The sequence below is a fragment of the Oxyura jamaicensis genome, chromosome 9 (genome assembly GCF_011077185.1).
Source record: "Oxyura jamaicensis isolate SHBP4307 breed ruddy duck chromosome 9, BPBGC_Ojam_1.0, whole genome shotgun sequence".
Classification (NCBI taxonomy): domain Eukaryota; kingdom Metazoa; phylum Chordata; class Aves; order Anseriformes; family Anatidae; genus Oxyura; species Oxyura jamaicensis.
In genome coordinates, this window is record NC_048901.1 from 2,133,062 (window position 1) to 2,158,299 (window position 25,238).

The 25,238-nt window shown below is 38.3% G+C and overlaps 1 protein-coding gene across 1 annotated transcript in view; it reads left to right on the forward strand.

The window, feature by feature from the left end:
- PCOLCE2 (procollagen C-endopeptidase enhancer 2) overlaps nt 1-24,610 on the forward strand; it is a 25,129-nt gene extending 519 nt beyond the window's left edge. Inside the window, exons 2-9 of the mRNA XM_035334402.1 lie at nt 53-161; nt 8,061-8,316; nt 9,842-9,966; nt 13,024-13,160; nt 18,000-18,154; nt 20,401-20,484; nt 21,623-21,790; nt 22,895-24,610. Coding sequence (XP_035190293.1) covers nt 53-161; nt 8,061-8,316; nt 9,842-9,966; nt 13,024-13,160; nt 18,000-18,154; nt 20,401-20,484; nt 21,623-21,790; nt 22,895-23,025 — 1,165 coding nt within the window. The 3' untranslated portion in view covers nt 23,026-24,610. The remainder of the gene's footprint in view (nt 1-52; nt 162-8,060; nt 8,317-9,841; nt 9,967-13,023; nt 13,161-17,999; nt 18,155-20,400; nt 20,485-21,622; nt 21,791-22,894) is intronic.
- Nucleotides 24,611-25,238: the final 628 nt, after the last annotated feature.

Below are 25,238 nucleotides of genomic sequence, written 5' to 3' on the forward strand. Positions count from 1 at the left end.
TTTTTTTTTTTTTTTTTTTTTTTTTTTTTTTTTTTTTTCTTGTTGTTCTCAGGCCCACCTTTGCATGTGGAGGAGTTGTGTCTGGAGAGTCGGGGTTTATTGGGAGCGAAGGGTTTCCTGGAGTCTACCCTCCGAACAGCAAATGCACTTGGAAGATCACAGTAAGAGTCTTCACTATCATGAACTCAGTGCTGGAAGAGGGGTCAGGCAGTGGAAGGGGTTGCCCAGGGAAGCGGTGGAGTCATGGTGCCTGGGGGTGTTCAAGGGAAGGTTGGACGTGGTGCTTGGGGACGTGGGTTAGTGGGTGACATTGGTGGTAGGGGGATGGTTGGACCAGATGAGCTTGGAGGGCTTTTCCAACCATCAATTCTGTGATTCAATGAAGAGCTGCTTGTTGTTAATGCCAGTGGTTCGTACGGGATAGCAGATGTGTGCAGCAATGACCTCAGTAACTCAGAGCAGCTCAGCTACCGGGAGGGTTTTAGGGTTACTCTGATATGATGACAGTTGCTGAAAGGTGCAGTGTAGAACTGACCTTGTCTATTAGCAGAATCAAAATTTATTTGACTTCCACAGAAACACCTCTAATGGTTTTAAAATCAACTCCCTTAAAAGCGAGTATGTACCCTCCCCATCATTACAGAAATCAATAGTTACATCAAAAGGATTAAAGTAAAGCTTTAAGGTGTAGATAATGTAAGGCATCAGAAAAGCAAAATTTGTTGGCAACAAGAAACTGAAGTTTCAAGCAAAACCAAAAATACTGGGAACAGGTTTACTCGTAGCATGCTAATAACACTGATCTACCAGCCAGCACAACTGAACATGGCATACAGCAAACTGCCAAAGCAGTAAGTGGTGTTAATTTAAAAATGACCATGCAAAAGCATATGGTGTGATTGACATTTTGATGCTGAAATAAGGCTGTAGGGCAGAGACATCGTATTCGTGAGCAGCAAACAGCATTAAGCAGCTAGAACTAAACACTTCAGTGCTGGATGTGCCCTTATCCACAAACTCAGAGAAAGAGTTCTGAATAAATATTACTCTTCCTCGTGTCTGCCCAAACTGAGCCTTCCAAAATTGCCCATGAAATTCCCCTCTTTTTTAGGCACAGTGCACTTAGATCTACTGTGACATTCAGGCCTAGAATGTGGATTTGACAGAAGAAAAAGAAGTACAAAAAAGTATGAAAAAAATGAGTCTCTGAGTTGACGACAAAGATGGCCTTAGTTCAAAGGCTGCATTACAAGCTAGGTAATGGCTGTTGAATAGGATGCTACATGATAATTGTCTCTTGCTACTATAGAGATGCTGACGCAAAGCAGGAGACATTGATCTGTTTACAGAGTTCTGTTAAATGACTCTTGTACCAAATGAAAAAGATGTAATTTTAATCATTTCATCTGAAGGATACCAGTGAAGCTGCAGCAACCGCCTCCTGCACCTTTATGTTGCCTTATTACTAGGGCCAAGTTAAAGGTTACCTTTAATCCGTGACTGGCATTATCCGGAAGAGTACAATGTGAGATGTCGCGTATGCTTGTAAACAAACATGCTTCCTGCTGTCTGAAGAGGCTGAGATTACAGCAATTAGCGTGGCCCAGTTTACAATCCAAAGAGCAGACACAAATTCTATTTGGAGCCATGCATGCGTGCCTTAAACAGAAGGAAAAATAAACAAAGTTAATTTATCAATATAAGTTGGTATTGGATCTTCAAAAGTTCAAAATTGAATCTGGAGGAAAATTATCATTTTGGTGACAAGATTGTATTTTTTTTTTTTTTTTACCGTTAAAAAATTCAGACTACAAATGGAAGTAGCCCTGAAAAAGAATTTACTGATGAATCCCATGGATCTGCCCTTCATCCTCTACTGGAAGTAGAGGGAGAAGAGAACAGTTGTATTTAAAGAATCCACACCAGCTGGTTTCATTGCAGACTTAACGGTGCTGTTGCCAGCAAGATGTGAGCATCCAGGGTAGCCTTGCACAGATGTGGGCAGCCTTACCACAAAGCTGTAGCAGAGCTGTGCCCGCACTCAGGCTTCATGGATCACAGAAGGGAGCTCAATGGTTTCTGGCAATTCACAATCAGCCTCACTCTTACTTTGCTGCTGTGCTGCCATTTACTCTTGCCCTTCTGGCTGGTGTATGCCTACCCTCTTGTAGCTCACCCAGTGCTGAAGAGCTGCACAACTGCAGTAGCTTAAACACTACTGTTCACTATGCCAGGCTGATTTTTTTTTCCCTGTGAATTATGCAGAACACTGTGTTTCGGATGTGCAGGCAAGGGTACATGGAAGGCAAAGGCTATCATAACTAGGAAGACTCAGTCCATACCCTCTGTAAAAAGAAAGCGACTTACCCAAGCAAGGGGATACAGCTGAGGCTCAGTTTGCAGTAGCACCCAAATAGGAAAGCAAGTTACGCTGCCATGAAGAAATACGCTGCAGTTACTATGTTAGGCTTCCTCATTTAGCATCTGCTCTTGGAAGGTGACTAAGGCTTTTGCCTGTCAGTTTTAGCCAAAGGCTGCGAGCACCTTCCCTTCCTGAAAACCGTCTGCCTCATGCAGGATCTGACAAGTCTGCAAGACTGGAGAGACGTTGATTCACTTTGCATCTGGGTCACAAGAAGCATGAGGCTGTTGTTTTCTCAACTAGAGGATCTCATCTTCTAGAGAAGAAATCCCCAGTGAGGCGGTGACAGCTAATTCATTCTTCAGAAGAAAGTAGGCTTAGAAAATGTTATGGGTAATACAGATAAAGCAATGTAGCATTCAGGTGTCAGCTGAAATCTTTCCAACTGGTTTGCTAGAGCTAGAAGAGTCTCTCTAACTCAATTATGGTTCTGTTATTTCAAGAGACTGGGACTTTTTCAGCTGGCTAAAGAAAACAGCTTCTCTATTCTAAGAGCTCTAAGAAGTGTTCAGCACATGCTTGTGATTATATTACAACCTTGGCAGACTACCCAGCAGCTTTTGGTTGGCTTTGCTAAGAAGTCATTTGTACAGCTATTTCCTTTCCTATAGTAACATATATAGCTTTATCTAAAATGTCATATACATTTACTTTTAATACTCTGTAATCCTTTCTTGGCCATCACCTCACATAAACGTGTCACATAGTCCAAGAATCTGGATTACTGTCCTGTCTTTTTCTGGCAGACTGTAGTTCTCGTAAAAGTCTAACAACTTTATGTGCAAAAATGATACTTAAGACCGTCAGAGTTATGTAAGGTTATATATTTATAGGTTCGAGAGCTGCGTTTCAGCAGGTTTGCTGACAATAAGCAGGGTTTGAAAATTTTTACTTATCTGGGGCATTGGCAATCTGCCCTGGGGGGGCTGAAATATTTTGGATTGTTTTCTCTACATTTTAAACATTCGTTTTCCCATATAGTTGTGCAGCTTCCCTCCTAGTAGAGAACAGGTCTTCACCCATGGTTGTATGGACTGAAAAGACACAGTTTAACATAATCTTGTGCTTTTGCCAGGGAGAGCAAACTGATACGATTTTTTAAAATTGCTCTGCTGTGGCTGGAGATGATAGAGTTAGGGAACAAGGGACTGGGCAGGAACTATGGTTCTTCCCAGGATGTAATTCCAAATATCTTTCATATTCATTCTCAGCAGAGACAACTAATATATTTGGCTTGAAAGTAGCTGATATGTTTTTGAAAGTTACCTAGGACTACTGTGGCAAAACATACAATCAGCATTTTGATATTAAACATTTACAATTTATTTTTAAAAATCAGCCAAAATATTTTCTCAGAAGGTTGGCATTTCAGGATTTTTCACCAACAAAAGGTTATTTCCAAAGCAAATAATCTCAAATAAATAACTTGGAATTCCGAGTGGGACAGTGTATCTTGCCAGATTGTTAAAGAGGCCCAGTCATGAAAAAGCTTTGTTTTCGGTCAGAACAAAAACAGAAAAACAGCTCAAGTATATTAAGTGTAAGTGAATTTTGATTAAGATTACGTGAAATGCCCACAATGATTGGCAACCAAAAAAAGATCTGGGAACCTTATTTTGTGGTGAGTTGTACATATCTGAAATAATCCCGCCCTTTCTAAGAAGTTAATAATCTACACAGATGATTTACAGGCATTACGCTCTAGAACAACTCTCCCTAAAAATTCAGGGACTGCTCTTTTCCTTTAACCTACGATAGGAGTAATGCAAGTTTGTGAAAAGTAGTGGTGTCCTTCATGTGAGTTCAGTGTCATAATATCTGATCCTAAAAAAGTCCAGAGAATCAAGTAAGAAGAAAAGCCAAGGGCAAGTATGGGTCGGTCACACTGAGTTGACAAGGAGGGGCAGATGTTGTGGCTCTGCTATTGTGAGATACCAGCTGGATGGATAAAACAGAAAAATAAGGCACACCCTGCAGGGAAGGCATCACTTCTTCCTTTGACTCCTCTTTCTTTTTAAGAACAGAGCTACAATTCCTTCCAATTCCTCCTCTGAGGTATCCCGTCTTCTTACTGCATCAGGCTCAGACGTGTCTCAAAGTAAACAAAACTGAGTCATGCTGACCTGTGCTTTCTCCCTTTGGGTTTCTCATGGAGCAATGTTTTTAAAGCCTTAGGATAAACACTGGCAGATTTTAACACATTAGTTTCTACTTTTTAAAAAGGAAATTGTAGAAGTGAAATAAAAGTATTGTTTTGCAAAGATGCCTGTATTCAGGGTGAGATTCCTTGGGAATAGCTGCTAACTGGTGTGGCTGTTGCCACAGTGTGGAACTACCATCATCTGCACTCTCTCATGTCATCTGGTCAGACCACAAACTTTCAATTCATCTTAACATGATGAAACACATTTGTTATTTTGTTATTTTTTGTGAATCATGACAAATTTTAATAAGCAATAACATTAGTTTATATAGGAATGACAGTACATAGTGCCTGTGATTAAGGAACTGAGTTCACGCATTTGTGTGTGTGAACATATATATAAACATGATACATAAATAACTTATCTCCCCAAATTCAGCTACATGTGAGCAAGGATTATTTTGACAACTAAGGTCTGGCATAGGCTCCTTGTTGAACATACACAACCATGTGGCTGAGTACATCTGTGGGGAACAGTCTTGGCCAAGGTAAGTAGGCTGAATTAACCGAAGCTGGAGAGACTAAATTCTGTAATGAAATCTATAATGTAATGTAGTATACTATAACATAGTCAATGGTGGAAAGAGAAGAAGGAGAACCTGAGTGAACCTTGAGTGAATGGTTGACTGGCAACTCAGAGTTTGGCTGCTTTGCCAGCCTCCTTTCCCCCCTGAGCGCAGGTCGGTCCCCTGTCCTGGTTCTCTCAATGCCCCCCTGGGGCAGCAGGAGGGAGGGGAAAGCCTGGCAGCAGAAGTGAGTGGTGTGAAGCTGGCACTAGCAGAGCAGTGCTGGCTCAATGTGCTCATGCAGCAGAGCTGTCAGGGAGATCCCATTGGCATTACTGAAGGATAATGACTTAGATAAACCAGAACACATTTCTAGAAGGACAGCAAAAAGCCTGTTTCTTACCCCAGAACGAGCCACCTCTCACATTTCAGCTTTCTTCTCCAAACTCTGGGAGGGGCAAGATGTCTTCAAAGAAGAAACTGATGCTGAGAAAGTAGGTTAAAATCTCCTAAGTACTGATAAAACTAACCTAATGTGATAGAGCAGCTCAACTTTCAAAAACAGTGGAAGGAAAAGGGGAAACTCATTAAAGATAAGATAGTAAAACTGCAAATACACTGAAAACCATGGTTTGTTGTAGGAAATGTTGGACAAACAGCTCAGCCTGTATCAAATTGATAAAACATGATAACCTTTAAAGGTCACCTTATTTAATTCCTATTATACCAGTTGTACAGACTTAAGAATAACAAGTGTTCCAACCCCAGAAGAGCATGTGTTATTTTATATACAGCTGTTTACTACTTCTGGGGAAAAAAAAAAAAAAAAAAAAAAAAAAAAAAACCTGCTTTTATTTAGCTGTCAAAATCAAATTTTATCTGACTAAATTTACACCCAAATTTTTTTTTTTTTTTTTTTTTTAAACTGATCTGTTTTGTCTCATAGAGTTTGTGGTATAACCACAAATAACATTCAGGTCTCCTGACATGAATCCTGAATTCTTCTTAGCTTCTTGGTGATTCAGACCACCAGACAAAAGTGAATGCAATAATGAGGCATTTAGTTACGAGAGCAGTGATTCAAGGAGTCATATTGCTTTCACAGGATGTCTTACAAAATGTCCACACATCTATATTGGCCTTATGCTGAATAAATATACATGTGGGTTATTTTCCTATACCAGCTATATGGCTTGCTCATTTCAGTAGCATGACGTTTAAACATAACATCTGGCTTTAAAGTTTTCTAAAACATAGGCATCATGCTGTGGAATTTCTGGGTAAGATTAAATGAGTTTTGTGGTTTTAATGTAGTAGTAGTAGTAAGGTACGTCACCACAGGAGAGCTGCATGCAGTTCTGGAAAGAACTTTGAACAAGGATTAAAGGAAGATGTTCTGAAATGACATTCTGTGCAACAATGTGAACTGCTGTGGGGCTGGTCAGCCCGTGTCTGCATGGGCCCTGGACAGATGGGAACAGCCCTTGCAGAAGTCGGCCCTGCAATCAGTACTGGCACTGGACATAAAAGCATCTGCATGAGCAAGTAACCTTAGCACGTATACAGCATATTTTGCATTACATTTGGAGCTGTTGCTATTATTACTCTCTTCAGTGGTTAAGAAGTCGCTTCCATCTATCCACTTCCATCTGACAAGGCATTTCTAACAATTGAGACTCATAAAATTCCAATGCTGTTTAATGATTTCCTATAGGCACAGTTCAGTTCTAGTTTATCTCAAACTGGTGTTTTAAAATGAGTCACTGTTAAAAAAAAAAATCATGAACTTTTAAATGAAGTGCCTTAAATGTGGACTTACTGCAGATATATTAAGTGTGTGTTATATATTTAAAGCTGAAAATCATAGCAGTGTCTCAGTAAAACAGAACAGCTGCAATTATTTTAATTGGTAACCACTCTACCAGGCTATGAATTGAATGAAGATAATTACGGTCTGCCTGCCTAAGTTCCCTCTATACTTTAAAATACCGTTTCCCTTCTTCCTTTCCTGTTAAACAGAGTTGAGTGCTCATTAGAATAGTTTTCACAGTGTGCTGCTTATGCTCTTAAAAGCTTGCAAGTCTATCCAAGGAAGCATTCTCCTCCTTGTAAACTATTATGCTCTCGTAATTTACATCCTTTTCACTGCTCTCGCCTCTTTCACAATGTCCACAGATACAAGCATTTAAGAAGATTTACCTTGTCTTACGTTTCCCCAGATATTTCAGCAAACAAAACTCTTCTATATTGAGGACACCCACAAATGTTTGGTGCTTTTTGTTTTGTTTTTTTGAACTCTGCCTATAGTTTCACATGTTCTTTCCAAATATAACTCTTTCACTTCAGCTTTGATGCTAAATGAACCCACTCTGATAGCTGACTATTGGGGTTGTACAGTATTAGCTGTAAAGTTTCCATTTGGAGTTACAAATGTAAATTATGTTGATAAATAATATGACACATCAGCAAGATAACAAGAACCATTTCATTTTCTCAAAATTGTAAATTACTTGTTCTGTATTTAAAGAAAATCTCATTAATCTTATCCTCCTGGCCTCACTTGGTGACAGGGAGCTGCATGGTTGATTGTAATACTTTCAGCAGAGAAGTGAAGCATGCCAAACTGATCGGGGAGGTGAAGGCATATAACTGTGACAGCCTGGCTAGAGGGTACAGTGCATCAGGAAGACAATAATGCTCACAGAGATGGCTAGAGTTTTATTTTTATGATTGGTCCCATATGATCTTAAAAAACATACTAGAGCATAGTTGAGAAAAAGAGCTTAATTGGTGTGAGTAGAAGGACATGAAAATATCCATGCAAAAAGTGGGATCAGATAGATATGTCGGTCACACCTCAAGACACATCCCCCTCACACACACCTCTCTCTCTCTCTCTCTCTCTCTCTCTCTCTCTCTCTCTCTGCAGGTTCCAGAAGGAAAAGTTGTAGTTCTTTCTTTTAGATATTTAGACCTGGAAAGTGACAATTTGTGCCGATATGACTTTGTGGATATATACAACGGCCATGCCAATGGACAACGCATCGGCAGATTCTGTGGTACTGTGAAACCAGGTGCCCTTGTATCCAACAGCAATAAAATGTTGGTGCAGATGACTTCAGATGCTAATACGGCTGGAAGTGGATTCATTGCAAAGTTTTCTGCAGCAGAACCACATGAAAGAGGTAACTGTCAGTTATGTATGTGCTGAGGTCAAATATAACTGTACAACTCTATGGAGAGCTACACTAATGCTAAAGATGTGATGCTAGAAATGTTAGGCATTGTGTTGCTCAATGTATTTGTTAATTACCTTACTTAGCAAATAGCGAAGTATAATTGATTACCCATAACAGTTAATGAAAATAGTAAAGAGGAGGGCTGACTATTTTGAATTGCAGGACTGCATCTAGGAGCAATATGCTAATAGCTTGTCAATAAAATTAAATTCAATGTAGATAAATGTTGCAAATAAGGGAGAAAACACCCTAACTTCATGTATACTACAGGCTCTGAATTGACTGTAGTACTTCGGAATGAGATCGTGGGTTTGAAATAGAATAATTTATGAAAACAGTAATTGAGTATAATAACAAAAGCAATAATTAAGCATCCTTCCACTGCTCAGTAAGTAACAAAAAAATACAGAAACTTAACATTTTTTTGAAAACAGTATGAAAACCAAACCTTTTCATGGATCACTTCAGGCTGGAAAAGAGAAGCTCACTGGGGGTATAGGAGAGGGCCCTCAAGTCATGGCCACTGTGGAAAAAGTGAACGGGGAACACAGCCACTGTTTCTAATACAAGAGGCAGATGAGCAAGTGGCTACAAAGGAAAGGAAATGGTGATTCTTCCCATTGAGCTGTCAGATGGTGGAGTGCTGTGCCACAGGACATCACGGATTGAAAATTTCTACATCGGGTTTAAAAACAATTAGGAAAAAGTATGAAAGAAAAACTTAGTAGGGGTTGTTGAACAAAAAGGCATTACCTTTTGCTTGGTAAATCTGGGACATTACAGGGAGGTTATATTACTGGGTTCCTGCCATACCAATTGACTCTTTTCAAGGCTTTTGGTATTTTGCTACCAGACTAGACAGGTTTTTGGGCTGATGACAGCTAACTCATTAGTCCTTCCAGTTCCATCAGCATGGATTACTTTCTGAAATACATATTAGACAACCATGAGATGATAGAGTCACTTTATTAAAGACTCCTAATTGTATTATAAGTAAAGATTACATACCTGATATAGGCTTGTAATTTGGGACTGTGAGGAGTAGATACAGAGAAAAATGACCTGCTCCCTTGTGGGCTCTCCACAGGTGGCAGTTCCTTTAGGGAACACTGTCACCTCCACACGGCTCCACTAGGGGCTGTGGGGAAGCCATGCTCCAACTCCTCCTCCTCCTCTGACCCAAGTGCTCATAGGGCTGGTTTTCACTGTACCCCGCCTTTCACTTCATCTTTCTGCCCTTTCTTAAATCTGTTTTCCCCAAGGCACCACCAGCTGGGTTGCTGGGCTCAGCCGTACCCTGCGGTTCAGCCACTGGGGCCAGCAGGAACTGGGCAGAACTGTCTGTGTCCAGCATGGAGCAGCCCTGGCCTAGATCTGCCTGGAGGCTTCACAGCCCCCACCAGCCAGCGCATCAGCTGGGTCACACACATTGCTTTTGGCCTTTACTTTGCACGGTGTACTGTACTTCCAGGGGATCAGTACTGTGGGGGACGACTGGAGAAGCCTTCTGGCTCCTTCCAAACGCCCAACTGGCCAGAGCGGGATTACCCAGCCGGAGTTACGTGCTCCTGGCATATCGTTGCCCCGAAGAACCAGGTAAGGTGCCACCATCGCCCCGCACCTCCCGCGACCCACCAGCATTGACATGTTGCCAACAGCCTGTGCATGCAATGTGCTGCTTGCATGGCACCCAACAGTGAAAACACTGTCTGGCTGAAATCTGGAGTAGTGTGGGCCCACCTAGCCTCAGCTGAACTCACCTTTCTCTCATACATGACCCGGCTCACTTGAGGAAACTAAACATTACATGCTGGTTTATGTGTGCTGACACATTCCCCTGTATTTAACTTTCAGACCATCTGTGGCTGGTCAGGCTTTTAAAGAGGATCTTTTGAAGATGATTTTGTTAATTAACTAAACATCATGCAAATTAAGTTAGAGGAGGTGATCATCTCAGCACCAGGCATGATGATGACAAATGCTAAGTTTAAAGTCTAACTCCATCTGTAGCATTTTCAGCATTAGTGCTGTTTGTTACAGAGGGACTTGAGTAGAGCTGACTGAATTTATTAAAAGCAGAAATTATTTTATTGGTTCCGCTTGCAGTATAGGGAATATATTCAGATGTGTCTTGCACAGGGATCTTCAATGTACATTTCATAAAATTTGTCTTCTTTTATATTTTGAAGGCTTCATCTCATAACATGATTGCTTAATTAGACGCCTTCAGAGTGTACATTACCACTTCAGTGAGACTCAGAGATCTAACAGTAGAGAAATATGGCTCATTTGCCACTGTTTGCTACACATGGCCAGAACATGTTGTTCCCTATGCTGTAGAGCTCATCTCAGTCCTAGCTTCACATTTTGTGATTGTTGCTGAGCCATCTGCTCCGTAACCTGGCAGAAACTCTACAGTGATTGAATATCCTGGTCACCAAGCATGTTTGATAGGTTGCTTTTCTTAACTATCTCCAGCTTTTTACATTCCTCTACATGGAAAGAAAACTTTTTCCTTAATCTTCTGCTCGTGACCATAATCCTCTAAATAAAAAAGCTGCCCCAGATAAATATATTCTTCAGATCTTTCATGCTTTTCCATTTCTCAAGATATTTTTTCCCCTTGAACTGAAGCAGTATGTCAGCTTAGTCTTTCCTGTTCTCTTTAATCCACATTCCTTGCTTGCTAGATACAGGTCATTTAACAATCCTATAGAGAGGCAGTCGTTTTTAAAACCTTATCTTTAAACTGCAGATTACGTCAGTTCTTTTCGGCCATCTCTAGATAAGCCTAAAAACTCTTCCCAAGCTTGTAGAGCAGAACTAGGAAATGTAATGTAAGCATAAAAATTAAGGCACAATCTTGTGCCTTTTCAACATCCTGCTCCATAAATCCATGTGTCTGAATATGTATCTTTCATGTGCTGCAAAAGTGGTTGCTTGCATATGCAAATAGGGGAGAGTTTTGACAATAACAAAGGCAATTTTTGAAAATGTAGTGAGTAAGCATCTCTCTCCACGTTCAAATAAAAAGCTTTTCACTCTCCCATTTGCCAAAGTTTAGGTCACACTGTCTCCACTTGCATTTCACAAGCATGTGAGCAATAAAATAAGCCAGTGTTTTGCTTCTAATATAACCAAATAATTTCTTCATTTATTTCAGAAGATGGAGCAGCTCCTCATGATGGTGAAGAGCTTCTAATCTATCATGAAATACCTCTCTGTTAGTGCAAAGAGTACTCATGAACAATAGTAAAGTAGGCATGATGGCATGCTGCTTTTCCTGTGTATGGAAAAAATCATCATTTGTTTCCATTTGCATTACTCCCTTCTATACCATCTTTTTGATCATAAGCCTATTAATGAGATAAGTACTTCAAATTATAGTGCATTTTTTTCCCATATTGGTGACAAGGTTTTTGAAACAAACCTCTTGCTTGTCTCAGAAACCAAGTCACTGTCCTTGAAGTTTCTCTTTGCCCTGGGCTACTTATACTTTTGAGGTAACATAATGATGTCATTATGTAATTATATGTCAATAGTGCAAAAGCATATCCTGACAAAACGAAAACATCAGGTGATAACAGGCTACCTTTATTACAGATGTAGAATAAGATCACCTTTACTATGTTAGTAAATTAACATGTAGGTGATCTACAAATGGCTTTGTAGTCTTAAAACATTTAATAGCATCTAGTTTGATACAGCCCTTCAAAGAGAAATCCTGCATACACAATTCAGTGTTGTCATTCAAGTCTCATTTGTGCTATTTACTGGAGGATGATTAAAAATACTGTTGTACTTCATATAAAGAAGCAACCTAAATGCAGGCATTACCTTTGTTTCATTCATGTAGTTATGTTGTGTTTTCCTTCCTTGCTGCACACAATTGACAATCATGCTGCAGGACTTACTTTCAGACTCATACATTCAATTTCTTTCCCATTGTTTTTCTTTCTTGAGTTGAAAAGTACATAAATTACAAGTTATATTGGAGAAAATAACATCAGTAATAGAAATAACAGTTACACTAGTTCACAGCTAGGACTTCTGAAGCCCTAACATTTATGGAAATTCTGTGTGGAAATATTCTTTCTTTAACTACTTAGTTTCCCTTGGTTTTAGTCTTACTATTTAGTAATTTCCTATTAATATTGTTGTGTTTGACCTTCTTATTTCTACTTCAAGTAAATACAGGATTTGCAACCACAGAGCAGTGGCTCAAAATCTGTTCTTGATCTAGTCAGTGAAATGGTTCTTACCAACTTTGGCCTTGCTTTTTCTTTAGCGTATCTAGGGTGATACAATGGCACTAATAGCCCTCTTTCTGTGGTTTAGATTTAAGTTAGTTTCTTTAAAAACAGTGCAACACCTAACTATTACTATTCAGTTTACATTCACTCATAAAGATAACTACAAGAAGTTATATTAGCATATACTTGAGAACAAAACGTTATATAGAATATTAAGGTCCTATTTGGAAGTGTTTGCTAGAGAGATTCAAATACCAAATCCACAATCAAGTGGATTAAGGACTTGCTTTATGGAAGGCAAAAATCATTTAGTAGTTCATATGAAGAGGTCATTTACTGTAAGTACTGCTCAAATTCTGCATACCAAAGCCTTAGTAAGTTACTTGCACTGTCTTTGCAGCTAATAGAATTAAAGTTTGAGAAGTTTGATGTGGAGAGAGACAACTACTGCAGATATGACTATGTCGCAGTGTTTAATGGTGGGGAAATCAACGATGCAAAAAGGATTGGGAAGTATTGTGGAGACAGTCCACCAGCGTAAGTAACTAACTGTCTTTGATGAGGAACTTTACAACACTATATGTCACTTTGCTAATGGTTCTGTACTAGGCTTTTGAAAGATTTTTTTTTTTTCCCTTAAATATCTTATTTTCTATCTCCAATTGCATTTCTAGGAGTTGTTTAATATCTTGTCTCTCCTGAGTTTTTCTCTTGTCCTCTGTCCCTCCATGACTAGCCCTGGCTCCAACCCATGTTCTATTCTGTCCCTCAAGGCTCGTTAGAGCTCAGTTTAATAATGCCAACAGTAACACTATTGATACTGGTATGATACCAGTATTAATGCTAGCTGAACACTAGCATCACTTACTGTATTTTGATGGTAGATACTGAAGCGCAGGATCCAGCTGAACTCCGTAGTCTCTTGGCTCTTGACTCACTTGATCTGACTCATGTTACCTTCAGTCACACCCCTTCTGCAGGTTCCATGGCTGCTCCATCCATCTCTTGTGTGTCACTGTTCACCATCTCTTCCAGCTGTGCCGAGGTGTGTCCCCTCCTGGCACATGAGCGTGCTGGGTGGCACCACAGGCTTTCAGCAGCTTTACCGTCAAAATGCTGCTGCCACCATCCTTCTCACCCCTGCTCAAAACAAAACAAAACAAAACAAAACAAAAAAAAACACTCCCAACGTTTTCAAAATCCCACCCCAAATAAACACGAGACCTCCCTGTAATGGCCCCACCTCTCCAATGCCCAGAAACAGCCCCAGTGCAAGGAATGGTAGCAATAGTAGATTATAATTATTTTTAAAGTATGCCTTTCTTTGAGTAAGGCTAGTAATTTCTAACTTTTTTCCTCCCTTGTTCCCCTTCCATTAAGCATCTTAAAACTGAGCAGCTTTACAAGATGAAGGGGGATGAAGAAATACAAGCTATTAAAAAATCATGGAAGTGTGTGAATAGATTTAAGTCTCAGAAGTGACAGCTAGTTTGATTCCCAAGAGCAACTAATTATGGTATAAGGGGAGGAGGTGCATGCCTCAGTCTTTCTCGAGATTTACTGTGAGGTTTTTTGGTTTTTGGTTGGTTGTTTTTCTAAGGTTGTGTGGTATACCCTCCAGAGACAAGAGGGGAGGCAGACATTCTGCAGAATTCTAAAAAGACTTTTCTTCTCCATGCAGCAGCTATACTCTTTCTCTTGCTATTTCTGATCATTACCTAATAGCATGACAATGCTAGAAATAGAGGAAGTAAGCCTAGCCCTACAGAAATGTATTTGAAATTTGGTAAGGATTTAATTAAGGGAAGTGTTACACCTAAAATTAACTTCAGTTTCCTTCAGCCACCTCAAGCTTTTGGTCTGGAGTTGCACTTTTTTTTTTAAACACCAAGTTCCAATTTGGAAAAGATATTAATAATATATAAATATATAAAATATAAAATATTTCTTTTCAGGCTTAAGTTCAGCGCTGTCTTCTTGTAATAAAGTTAAAAACCTGCTCTGTAAAAAAGATACTGACACCAGAAAGTCTTACAGGTAAAACTGTGAAGTGCTAGTTAATTTAGGCCATTAAAATGATGCAAGAGACTAAATTTTAGCTGTAGTACATAATAACTTCCTTATTTGCAGGACAAATTTCACTACTGTCTTTCCTTATTGCCTCCAACCCAAAGGCTGTAGTATGGAAGGAGACCATGCAAGGCAGAGTTAGTATTAAAGAGTCCATATGGCAAGAAGGTGGGTTACAAGTCTTGGGCATCCACTTCCACCCCTTTGCCAAATGACATTCAGGACTCCTCCATTTTTGCTTCATGTATGTGTCCATAGCAAAGCCACTTCATACTTTCCAGCTTAGAGTTTTGCCTGGAAAAAAAGATGCCATGCACTGTTACCTTGCAGTGCTGTGGCACTTGGAATGACTGCAGGTAGACCAAATACATCTCCCAACAAGCAATACATTTCTTTGAGCTGAATGTTGTAAGCACCAGTATATATCAGATAACAAATCACCATCATCTGAAGTTTAAAAAAAAAAAAACACTCTTCCCCAAAGGAACTCTACTGGACACATGCCAGTATTTTACACAGAGTAAAACACAATGGCCAGCAGATGACAGAGGTTAGTAATGTTATTTAGTGCTTTACGACAAGGTAGACAGGTACCTCATGGAGGAGCATAGCATGAGAACCTCATTGTGACTTTGCAAATCCATCCCTTACAGCTGAACCCTTAACATAGATCAGTAAGGTATTTACCTTTAAGCTCCTGTAAAATAAACAAAAAGTAAATAGCCTAACTGAAACTCCCCCTAGAAATACTTAACTAGCAATGTTCCATACAAATACCTTCAATTCCTGCCATGGGTGTTTTGCTGAGCACAAGTTGGATCCAAAGGATGATTGAGCACACGGACTAGTTTCCTACCTGAACAGAGCACAATTAGAGTCCAATTTAACTTTCTCTATTTTTTTCCTATTTTAGTAGTAACATTGCAGACCTTTTCCAACTGAGGTGAGAAGTGAACTCTACAAGATCTTATCCTTCCCTTGGTTCTCAAAAGACAGCAGGGAACAACATCCCTTCAAAATGAAGCCAGTGGCCTCCAGTCCCTGTGACTTAGTTGCCTCTTTCCAGCTAAGACATAGCGCAGCTGTGCAGTATGCTTTGAACCATCAGGATCTGGTCTTGGCTGACAAGGCAATGCAGAAGAAAGAAGTGCTAGTTAATCCCTGAGAGGTGACCGGGAATGGCTTCCTAAACCACCTCTCAACTGTGGCTCAGCATCTTCCCCCACAGCAGGTCAAAGCTGTGAATTGGTCTGCCAAAGCCCTAGTGGGCTTCAAAAAATGTAGTCATTTTAGTATGGACTTTGTGCAACAGGCAGATAAGGGCAGAAGTCTGGGCTCAGACCCAGGCCACATAGCTCAGAGATGAGATTTCCTGTTACAGAATGTTAGAAGTTTCCTGAAAGACAGCTTTAGGACAGCATTGCTTACTATCCTGATCTAGTCCAGAGCTTGAATAGACATTCTCCCTTACAAAATAATATATAGACAGCTTATGTATCCAGTGAAAAGGGAGAAAGTACGGCTCTTGGGGATTTTCCACTAGCTCTGCAGAATTCTCACCAAAATTTATCAGCTGGGTTCAGAAGAACAGTAAGGACAGGACCACTGTTGTTAAAAATACTGAAATCATGGTATGTAAACTGAATCATAAAGGAGGACTTCTATATAGAGTATTATTTACAGATCTGACACAGCAATTAAACAAGGTGGAACTCATTAACCAGTAGTTACAGACAATGTAATGTGGCATTTTGTAACAGAAACAGCATACTTAAGAAAGATTAGTAAAGTGGATACCTTGAACTCATTTGGTGGTTGCAAAGGTGAACCCAGATCCAACTGTAGACCAGGAAGCACACAGCATAACCACATACCTGATTCCTGAGTGCAATTAGCACACTACATAAATGAATGGTATAGATCATAATAATAAATTAAGAGAAATCATCACTCTAAAAAACAAACACACCCTCCACCCTTGAGACAAAAAGCCTTTTTTCAAAAGGACAGGATACACTGGTCAAATTTTTTAGCTTACTTGGTGTTTTACTTCTGGTGTTCAGCAAGCAGAACAAAGCTTTCCTACAGCTGGTAACTCCCCTCCTAATTCTGCAGCCTGCATCAATACTGTGGTAAGAAAATCAATCTGCGCAATTACCACAGTAACTGTAAATCAGAATTCCGGATAATCATGCACTTACTTTTGGTTATGTCAAACTCAACCCTCAGTGAGCTGATTTCTGAAATACCTGGAAAAAAAAAAAAAAGGAAAAAAAAAAAAAGGAGATAATGACAAGTTTTTACTCTTAAAGCCCTAAAAAGCATCTTGAAGAACTCCTGCTAAAGGCTCGTGAACTCTATATTTCCTGAGAAGAAGCAACAAAGTCAGTTTAGTGAAAATACATCTTAAAACCATTTTCTCTTTTCTTCTCTCAAGTATCTTTTGCCTCTATGTTTATCTCTATGTTATTTTTTCTTCCTCTTTCCAAACAAGATAATCTGTGTTAATAATTATAAATGAATATTGAGACAAGGTCTGTGGAATGCTCAAAAGAACAAGAGAAGTGTTCCTTTGCTAGACTTGCATGCCATACAGTTTGCTCTAATGGTAGTCTTGAATGAAGCCTCATCACACTACATCTAAATCCAGAGACTGTGTCACAATAGATATGACAGAGTTTATGAACTGAAAATTAACACACAGAAGAGTGCTTGTTTATGAATTTTCAAATCCTAACAAAAGAACAGCATTAGCTCTCTAAGGCCTCAGTAATAAATCATTGGTACCTGGGTCCACAGAAGTCGTATTAACCCCAAATATTTTTTAGTGTTTTTATTGAACAATTCCAGAGTCCAACATCAAATTAATTTTCTTCGGGCCTTCCAAATATGTAATATATTTTTCAATAGACAAAAATGATTTAAAACCCCAAAACATTTACTCACCTCTGCTATCCATTGAGGATTTCTTTATTATATTTCCTGAGGGCATTAATCTGGTCCTCTTCATTCCATGTAAGTGAAGCCTGCAATGAAGCCACACAGGAATTTAAAGATGACATAACCCTCTGACATAACCCTCAGGAAGCAGAGGTTTATGTTTCAACAGAATGAGGTTCTCAGTTATAACATCAGTGTCTGACATGCTAGCAAAGGAACATGTATTTTCAGTATTAGTCTGGGGGCAGATGGAGCATTTATAATAATAATAAACATGAAGCCCCCTTTTTTTTTGGTGAGAAGAATTCTATTAATGGGTTTTTGCTTTGACATTAAAACTAATGGAAATTATTTTTTCTATTCCAGGCCTATTCTATCTGAGAAAAATGAGTTGCTCATTCAGTTTTTATCTGATTTAAGTTTAACAGCTGATGGTTTTATTGGCCATTATAATTTTAGACCAAAAAAGTTACCAACAACTACAGTTCCACCTACTACCACAACAACCCCTTCTACACCAAGTAAGATGTGTTTTTATTGGCTTTATTTGAATAGAAAAATAATGTATTCCAGGAGGAGAAGAGGGTTTGGGAAAAAATTAACAGAAGGTATCTTAAAAGTTACTTTTGTGGTTTGTTAGTATTTAAGATGTTGAGGAAATTAATTAAAATTAATATACTCAGGAGAGCACATAGAATCTAGTTAACATTATTAAAAACTCTCCAGTTCACTGTAAGTTACTCACTCCAGCTCAGAGAATGTTCTCGTCTCTTCTCAATTTTTGACAGCTAACTAGCGAGCATCTTTCAACAAATTCCATAGAAATGTGAAGAAAATTCTTTTGTACAAGAAGTTCTACATATTTCAGGAAGTAGTTTTATTTCAAGGAACTTTTTCTTCTAAATAAGTTAATATGTAAAAATCTGGCCATATTTTTCTTCATGTAGTTATTACGATAAATTGTTATGGAAGCCGCCTGAGCCCTCTTCAGATTCTGCCAACATCCTGTCAACATGATGCTCTCAGAATTGTTTTTATTCAAAGATATTCAGGGACAAGAATTTATGAAGAAATATGGCAAACTAAAAATAAGTTTCCTTTTATATTTAAGACCAAGCAGAACATATGAAAGATCAGGGAAGGATTTCTCTGAAGGCCTTGCCAAACTACCTCATTACTGACATACTGAAGGGACAAATTCTTATAATTTTTATAACCTGAATGAGAGCGGTTTAAGATACAGTTATAGCACAAAACCAAATTATTTATGATGTTTTGCAACAGAACCTGATCTGTACTTAAAGTGTATCAGAAGTCAGGACAGAAATGGCTTGTCAGCAGGAAACCAAGAAGTTGTGCTGCTTAAATACTGAGACTGAGGTATTTTAAATAGATGAAAATAAACATGAAAAACATGCAATTATAATGACCTAGAAATGATTCTGATGTGACTAGTAGTCTAACAATAAGTAATTCAGCTCTTTTTCACTATAAAGCACTTCTTAAAGTTACCTCCAACACCCTGTCTCAGTTAATCAAGGCTGTCACATCTCATGCTGCAAGCTTTCTGAAGAGTCTTACTGAATACCAGTGAAGATCACGTGAAGACTAAAAACAAATGAGCAAAACAAAACCAAACACAATTCAAAGCAAAACAAACAAAAACCCAAACCCACATCAATGAAAAATATGGGGATGAATTTTTAAACTTGAGATTTGAAAGGCAAAATAATGAACATGAAGATCTAACAGTGATGGATGTACACGGAAGACAAAGAAATTGCCTCTCAGCTGAATTTCAGAAATCTTCATAAAAAGCATCAGTTAATTCATTAAAAGAGAAGTATAAATATACATGAGAACTGTAAGAACATAAATAAGAAATCGGTCAGAAGCTCTTTTTCAGAAATTATAGGCTAAGACTTTTGCAAAATGCTTCATTCTAAAGAAAAAAAGCCAAGATATTCTTCATAATTAATTTATTTTCTTTCAGGGGGAAATTAGGGTTATGTAGGTTGTCTGATTTATCTATTTTTTAACCTGTCCATCTCTCAGCTCTGTCCTTCTAGTAATTGTGACCTCATCGACCAATTCCAAACAAATTTGAAAAGTACATTAAAACCTTAAAAATACTACAACGTTATGTGCAAAGTCTTAGCCAGATCAAGTACAGAGACTACTAATATCCAACATAAGGAGCTGGTGTGAAGGAGAGTATTTACTTGTCTTTTAGCAAAGCATTGTTTCAGAAAGGAAATGTAAATCAGTGCCAAGCAGCTGTAGCCCCTAATGTTAAGTTGGTAATTCACACATTATAATGTGTTTCAGTGTCATCAATAGCAATTATACAGCACTTCGTGTCATGAAGCTATGTAAAAAAATTAGAAAAAAAAAAAGACGGGAATTTGAATTCTGATCACAGCACTGTAATTTCTGACAGAAGCCCACTCCCTCCCTCTGAAGTAAATGTTACTGTAATCTAACGTTACCATACTTAAAACGTACTGCAAGGACTATATGACAATAGGCAAGAACAGTAACAAGCTACACATTTAAAATCACAGCACAATCAAACAAATTCTCTGTAAAAATCCCACTGTAATTCCGTTAAAACGCACATGGAAAGAAGATTGGAGTTGATGGCAGGAAAGGGGTATATGGTTATTGTGGCGTTCATGTGCATATTCAGATTTTTATCTCCCCAAGCATACTGCTTGCATTTGTTTCAAAATATCTTATTTTAATTTATTATGTGCTCTTCAAAAAGGTTTGAAACCTACAGTTGCCCTGTGCCAGCAAAAGTGTAAAAGGAGTGGGACTCTTGAAAGCAATTACTGTTCAAGCAACTTTGGTAAGAAAGCAAAGTCTGTTTCTTATTGACTTGACACTGTATGTTTACACATCTAGGAATTTTACCAGATGTATTTCTGAGTTTTAATTAATACATAAGTGATGTTTTTACATCCTCTCACTGCATATCTGACATCAGTATCTGTGTATCACTTAAAATGCTCTTGGAGATATTCTGAAATAGGCACTGCAGGAATGTCTGAAACAAACATACCTCCTCAATCTAAAAACCAAATGACTAAATATAAGGCAACCTCCTGTAGGAGAGCATTCATTCAATTATTGTATCATCATCTCATTCGTCTGTAACCAGCAATACACATTTTATGCCATACCTGGTGACTGTTCCACAACTCAGTTTATAAACTTCCAAAATACTTTTAAAATAATTTAAAAGGCATGGAAGCTTAAAACCAGTGCTTTTCATCCACAGACACAAATCACTGATAAAAAAGGGTGTTTGCTGTATAATTGGATAGCATTGTCACTGATGATCTGTTATGTCTCAGAGGCTTTTCCCAAATCAATACTTAGCTTCTTAATTCCCTTAAAAGATGCCCTACAAACATTAATCCTGTATGCCAACTTGGATGGAACAACTTCGTCCCCAAACCATTTTTTTTCTTTTTAAATCTAATTCACTCTAATTTTATAGCTAAACCCATGCGCGATTAGAGAAAGTCTGCTGTTTCAGGGAAGTGGGGGCAGTTTAGTATCATTTTGCTGAAAACCAGACCAGGGTAGTGGCTGCACCCTGAAGCAGAATGAAGTCACTGCAGCATGAGACTGCAGGAGAGCTGGGAATTCAGCTTTGTGCTCGAGTATTTTCAGTTCATCTTCTCCACTGTTTTAAGATTAGTCATTGAAAATAGTATCACGCTGTAGTGCTTAACTAAAATTATCAAAATTTAGAACAGGGCTTCAAACTGATTGATGCATTCTAGGAAAAGTTTTATATTTGGTGCCACCACAATTTGTCGGTAGTGAGTTTTTATTACTGGCATCAGCCACACATTGATAGACTGTTTCCGGTATTATTTGCATCTTTATTAAGGACTAGTATGTTAATTCAGTTTCTATGGTCCCCAAAATTTATTTCTAAAAGACTAATTAAAATGTATCAAATGTCTTTTTTCTAGTAATAACTGGAACAGTAATCACAGCAATAACGCGTGCTGGAAGTTTGCATGCAACAATATCAATCATTAATGTATATAAGGAGGGAAATCTAGCAATCCAGCAAGCAGGCAAGAGTATGAGCGCCAAGATTGTTGTAGTATGTAAGCAATGTCCTCTCATCAGAAGAGGTAAGTTTGTTTGTTTATAAAGGAAAAGTTTTGAAAATTGCTGTTTGAACTACGACCACAAAACTCAGAATTACAATAATTGATTCTATAATAAGCAACTAATATTTAAATGAAATGAAGGCACAAACAACTAGTTATTCAGGTTTGTATTTCCTCCTGAGCAAACCAGTAAAACAGGAGAACATACGTGGATGGAGCGATAGCAGGAAACAGTCGACATAATCTAATAACCACCAAAAAAAGAAAACCCACGTAAATGCCAGTGGTGTCCTAAATGTTAAGTATTACTTCAAAGGGGGCAGTACCAAAGCAAACAATCCCTGTCAGATTTCTTTTTCTTTTACCTTTAGTTCTCTGGAAACCAGACATCTGTCTGGGAGACTTAATAGCATCCTTGGTGGAACAGATTGTCTCCTTTTAGGTAGACTGCTGGCTCCAAACAACATACTTTTGTTTCTCTTCCCTAAATCTCTGTGAATTATTTAATAGCCATTACTTAATATCTAAACTTTGTGCATTTCTGCTTACTCCCCTATAACACCACTCTTCCCTGTCTGAAGCCTTACAAATCTCTAACCTTTCTAAGCCTTGCAAATATTCAAATCCATCTGATTTCTCCAAAGCCAGGGTTTATCATGCATTAAGTCCACTCTGCTTACCCAACTGCCTATATATATTTCTAGAGTATGTTTATGTACTTGGGGGAGAAAAAGGGAATCGAAAGAATTAGGTGCGTTATCCTACAAACTGAGCATATGAAAAAATATCCAAAAATTAATGAGATGCATTCCTCTTTGGATGTTAGTGACTAAGTTATCCAGTGTTTATACTGCCTTTCTAATGGTTTTTAGACTCATTTGACAATCTGTATTTAAAAAATATCTCCCACATGTTTAACTATACAGTAGATGCTTACTTATCTACTTGATTTTTATGTAATTGTGGTTCATTGCATGCTTTGTATATGCTTTGGGTAGGAAGGAAAAAATGCTACAAGACAGCAGTAACAGAGTGAAAATGAATGCAGACCACAGATACAGAACTGTACTTACTAGATCACACCCTGGAGTTCTGCCTTGTAATATCATTCTCTCTCCTTTGTAGGTTTAAACTACATCATCATGGGTCAAGTAGAAGAAGACGGTAGAGGCAAAGTCCTTCCCAACAGCTTTGTCATGAGTTTTAAGGCTAAGAACCAAAAGATCCTGAATGCCTTGAAAAACAGAACATGTTAAAACTGAACTCTGCAGCTGCACTCTATCATCTCTCTTGGAAAAGAATTTTCACTTAGTTTACGTCATGAAAACACTGACTGTCAGCACTAAGACCAAGCTTACCCTTTCTTCCCTCCTACCCACCTAAGCCCATTCCAGCATGAAGTGGCATCAGTTACAAATCCTGAATATGAAAGTTGAAGATTTGCAGCACAGCAATCTGATCTGAAATGTACCAAATTCCAGTTACTTGGAAGCCATTAATTTATAATAATTGTCCATTTTTTAAGGAGTTATATATGTAAAATAAGAATTCTAAGTGCAATATTTATAGTAACTCATTATAACGTAGCTTTTTCTCTGAAGTTTTTTTATTACATGGATTCCTGCATTATTATCTGTGCTTAATAAAATATTTTAAGATTAAATCATATACTACCTAGTTATTCATTATGTATAAAGTACAGGATGCTGCACATATACAATGCTGTGCTGGCAGCTCATGTCAAACAGCTCAGGGCTGTAAACACATTCTGTGGATTGCTAAGCTTTTGCCTTACTGAACCAAACAGTGTAAATGACAGCAATGTTTATTTACAAACCAGATGCAATTTCACAGTTTTAAAATTGCAGTTTTATGCTTTGGTTTTCAGTATCAGCTCCTGTGCAGATTAAGGGGTTTTACACATTGTTTTCTCTGCACTTCCCAGCAGCATCCTGGGGTGAAGCACTGTGAAAATCATGCTCAGAACTGTTTGACCACAATAATCTATTTTTATTTATGACAACAAGGCCATCTGTCACGTAACTTTTTTCAGTGCAGCAAGAAGAATCTAGCAGCCTGCTCCTTCTCCCCCCAACGGTAGGTAGGGAAAACTCCTGCCTGCCTGCTCTTCTCAACACTCTCCTTAAATGAGCTTGTTTTCCAGTCTGCACACCGCTTTTTACTGTTTCTCAAAAAGGCAAATTGCTTTTCATTCATGAAGGAAAATAAAGCAGAATTCTATTTAACATTTTAAATGTAAATTAATGTAACATACTTCTGAGGACCGGCAAATGTGTTGCAGTAGAAGGGATATATGAAAACCACTTGAATACAGCCTTTTCTGTCTGTGCACACTGCATATGGAATCTAAATGGATTCCTCCCACTACACTCTCCAGTTTGGAAGACCCAAGCCTGATCGGCCCCTTACGGGAATCAAAGTGCTGAAAGCAGTAGCCTTGCAACAGGCAACAGGAGCCAGTGCTTCAAGAAGCACAGCGCAGTGCCAGTTTTCTCATGTGAGAATCAGACACAATACAGAGGTAACAACCTTCCAAAAAGAAACAGGTTTTGAAAGCAGATGTTGTGAATGTAAAATTCAAGCATATGAAATCCAACCTGCAAACATGGAAAAATTCTCTAACACAATTATCATATTAAAAGTGATACAATTTTTGAAACCACTCCAACAGAAATAATGATTAAAAAACTATTTTACCAAGAGAATAAAGTAGGATGACTTTCCATAGGGAATGTTTTTGACCTTTCTGCTGTAAACAGAAGTAGCATGAAGTTTTCATGTACAAGATATTAAAGAAAGATTAAATTTGTCTTAGAGCTACCGTTACCTTGATTAAATTGACATTAACACAAAAGAAAAATTAACATTTTTCAGTAGACTCAGAAAAACATTTCGTCCATCCGTGGCTAACCATCTGATGTATTTGTCCCCAAGAACAAATGAACACTTTGATGAAATCATAGCAAGTATTTACAGTTAAATCTCTTAAGGAACTAAAATTGATTAAGTCAAGACCTAGATTACTGTTTGGGGCATTTTTTTTGGCCTCATTTTGCTGCTGCTTAACCTTTGGCACTTAAGTATCACAGACATATAACATTTTGTCGCTGGTCATATCCAGAACTGTTCTATGAGTATTCTGTAGGAGATCTCAGATCCCCAACCTTCTGGAATGGCCAGTATTAAACTGCCAAATTAGAAAAAGTGTTTGATACACTTGAACTAGGAAAATCTGAAGAATAGTAGAAAATGGACTATATTGTATGAACCAATCCATACTGATTAGTATCCAAGAAGTTGGGAAGCCTACAACAGTTTTTTAAGAAGGCACAGGTTAAACGTGTCATACATCTAATGTACTGCAAGGAAAAAAAAACAAAAAAAAACAACAACAAAAAAAAACACCTGTCTCTTTATATGTATGCATTCCAGGGGCAAGTAAAAAATC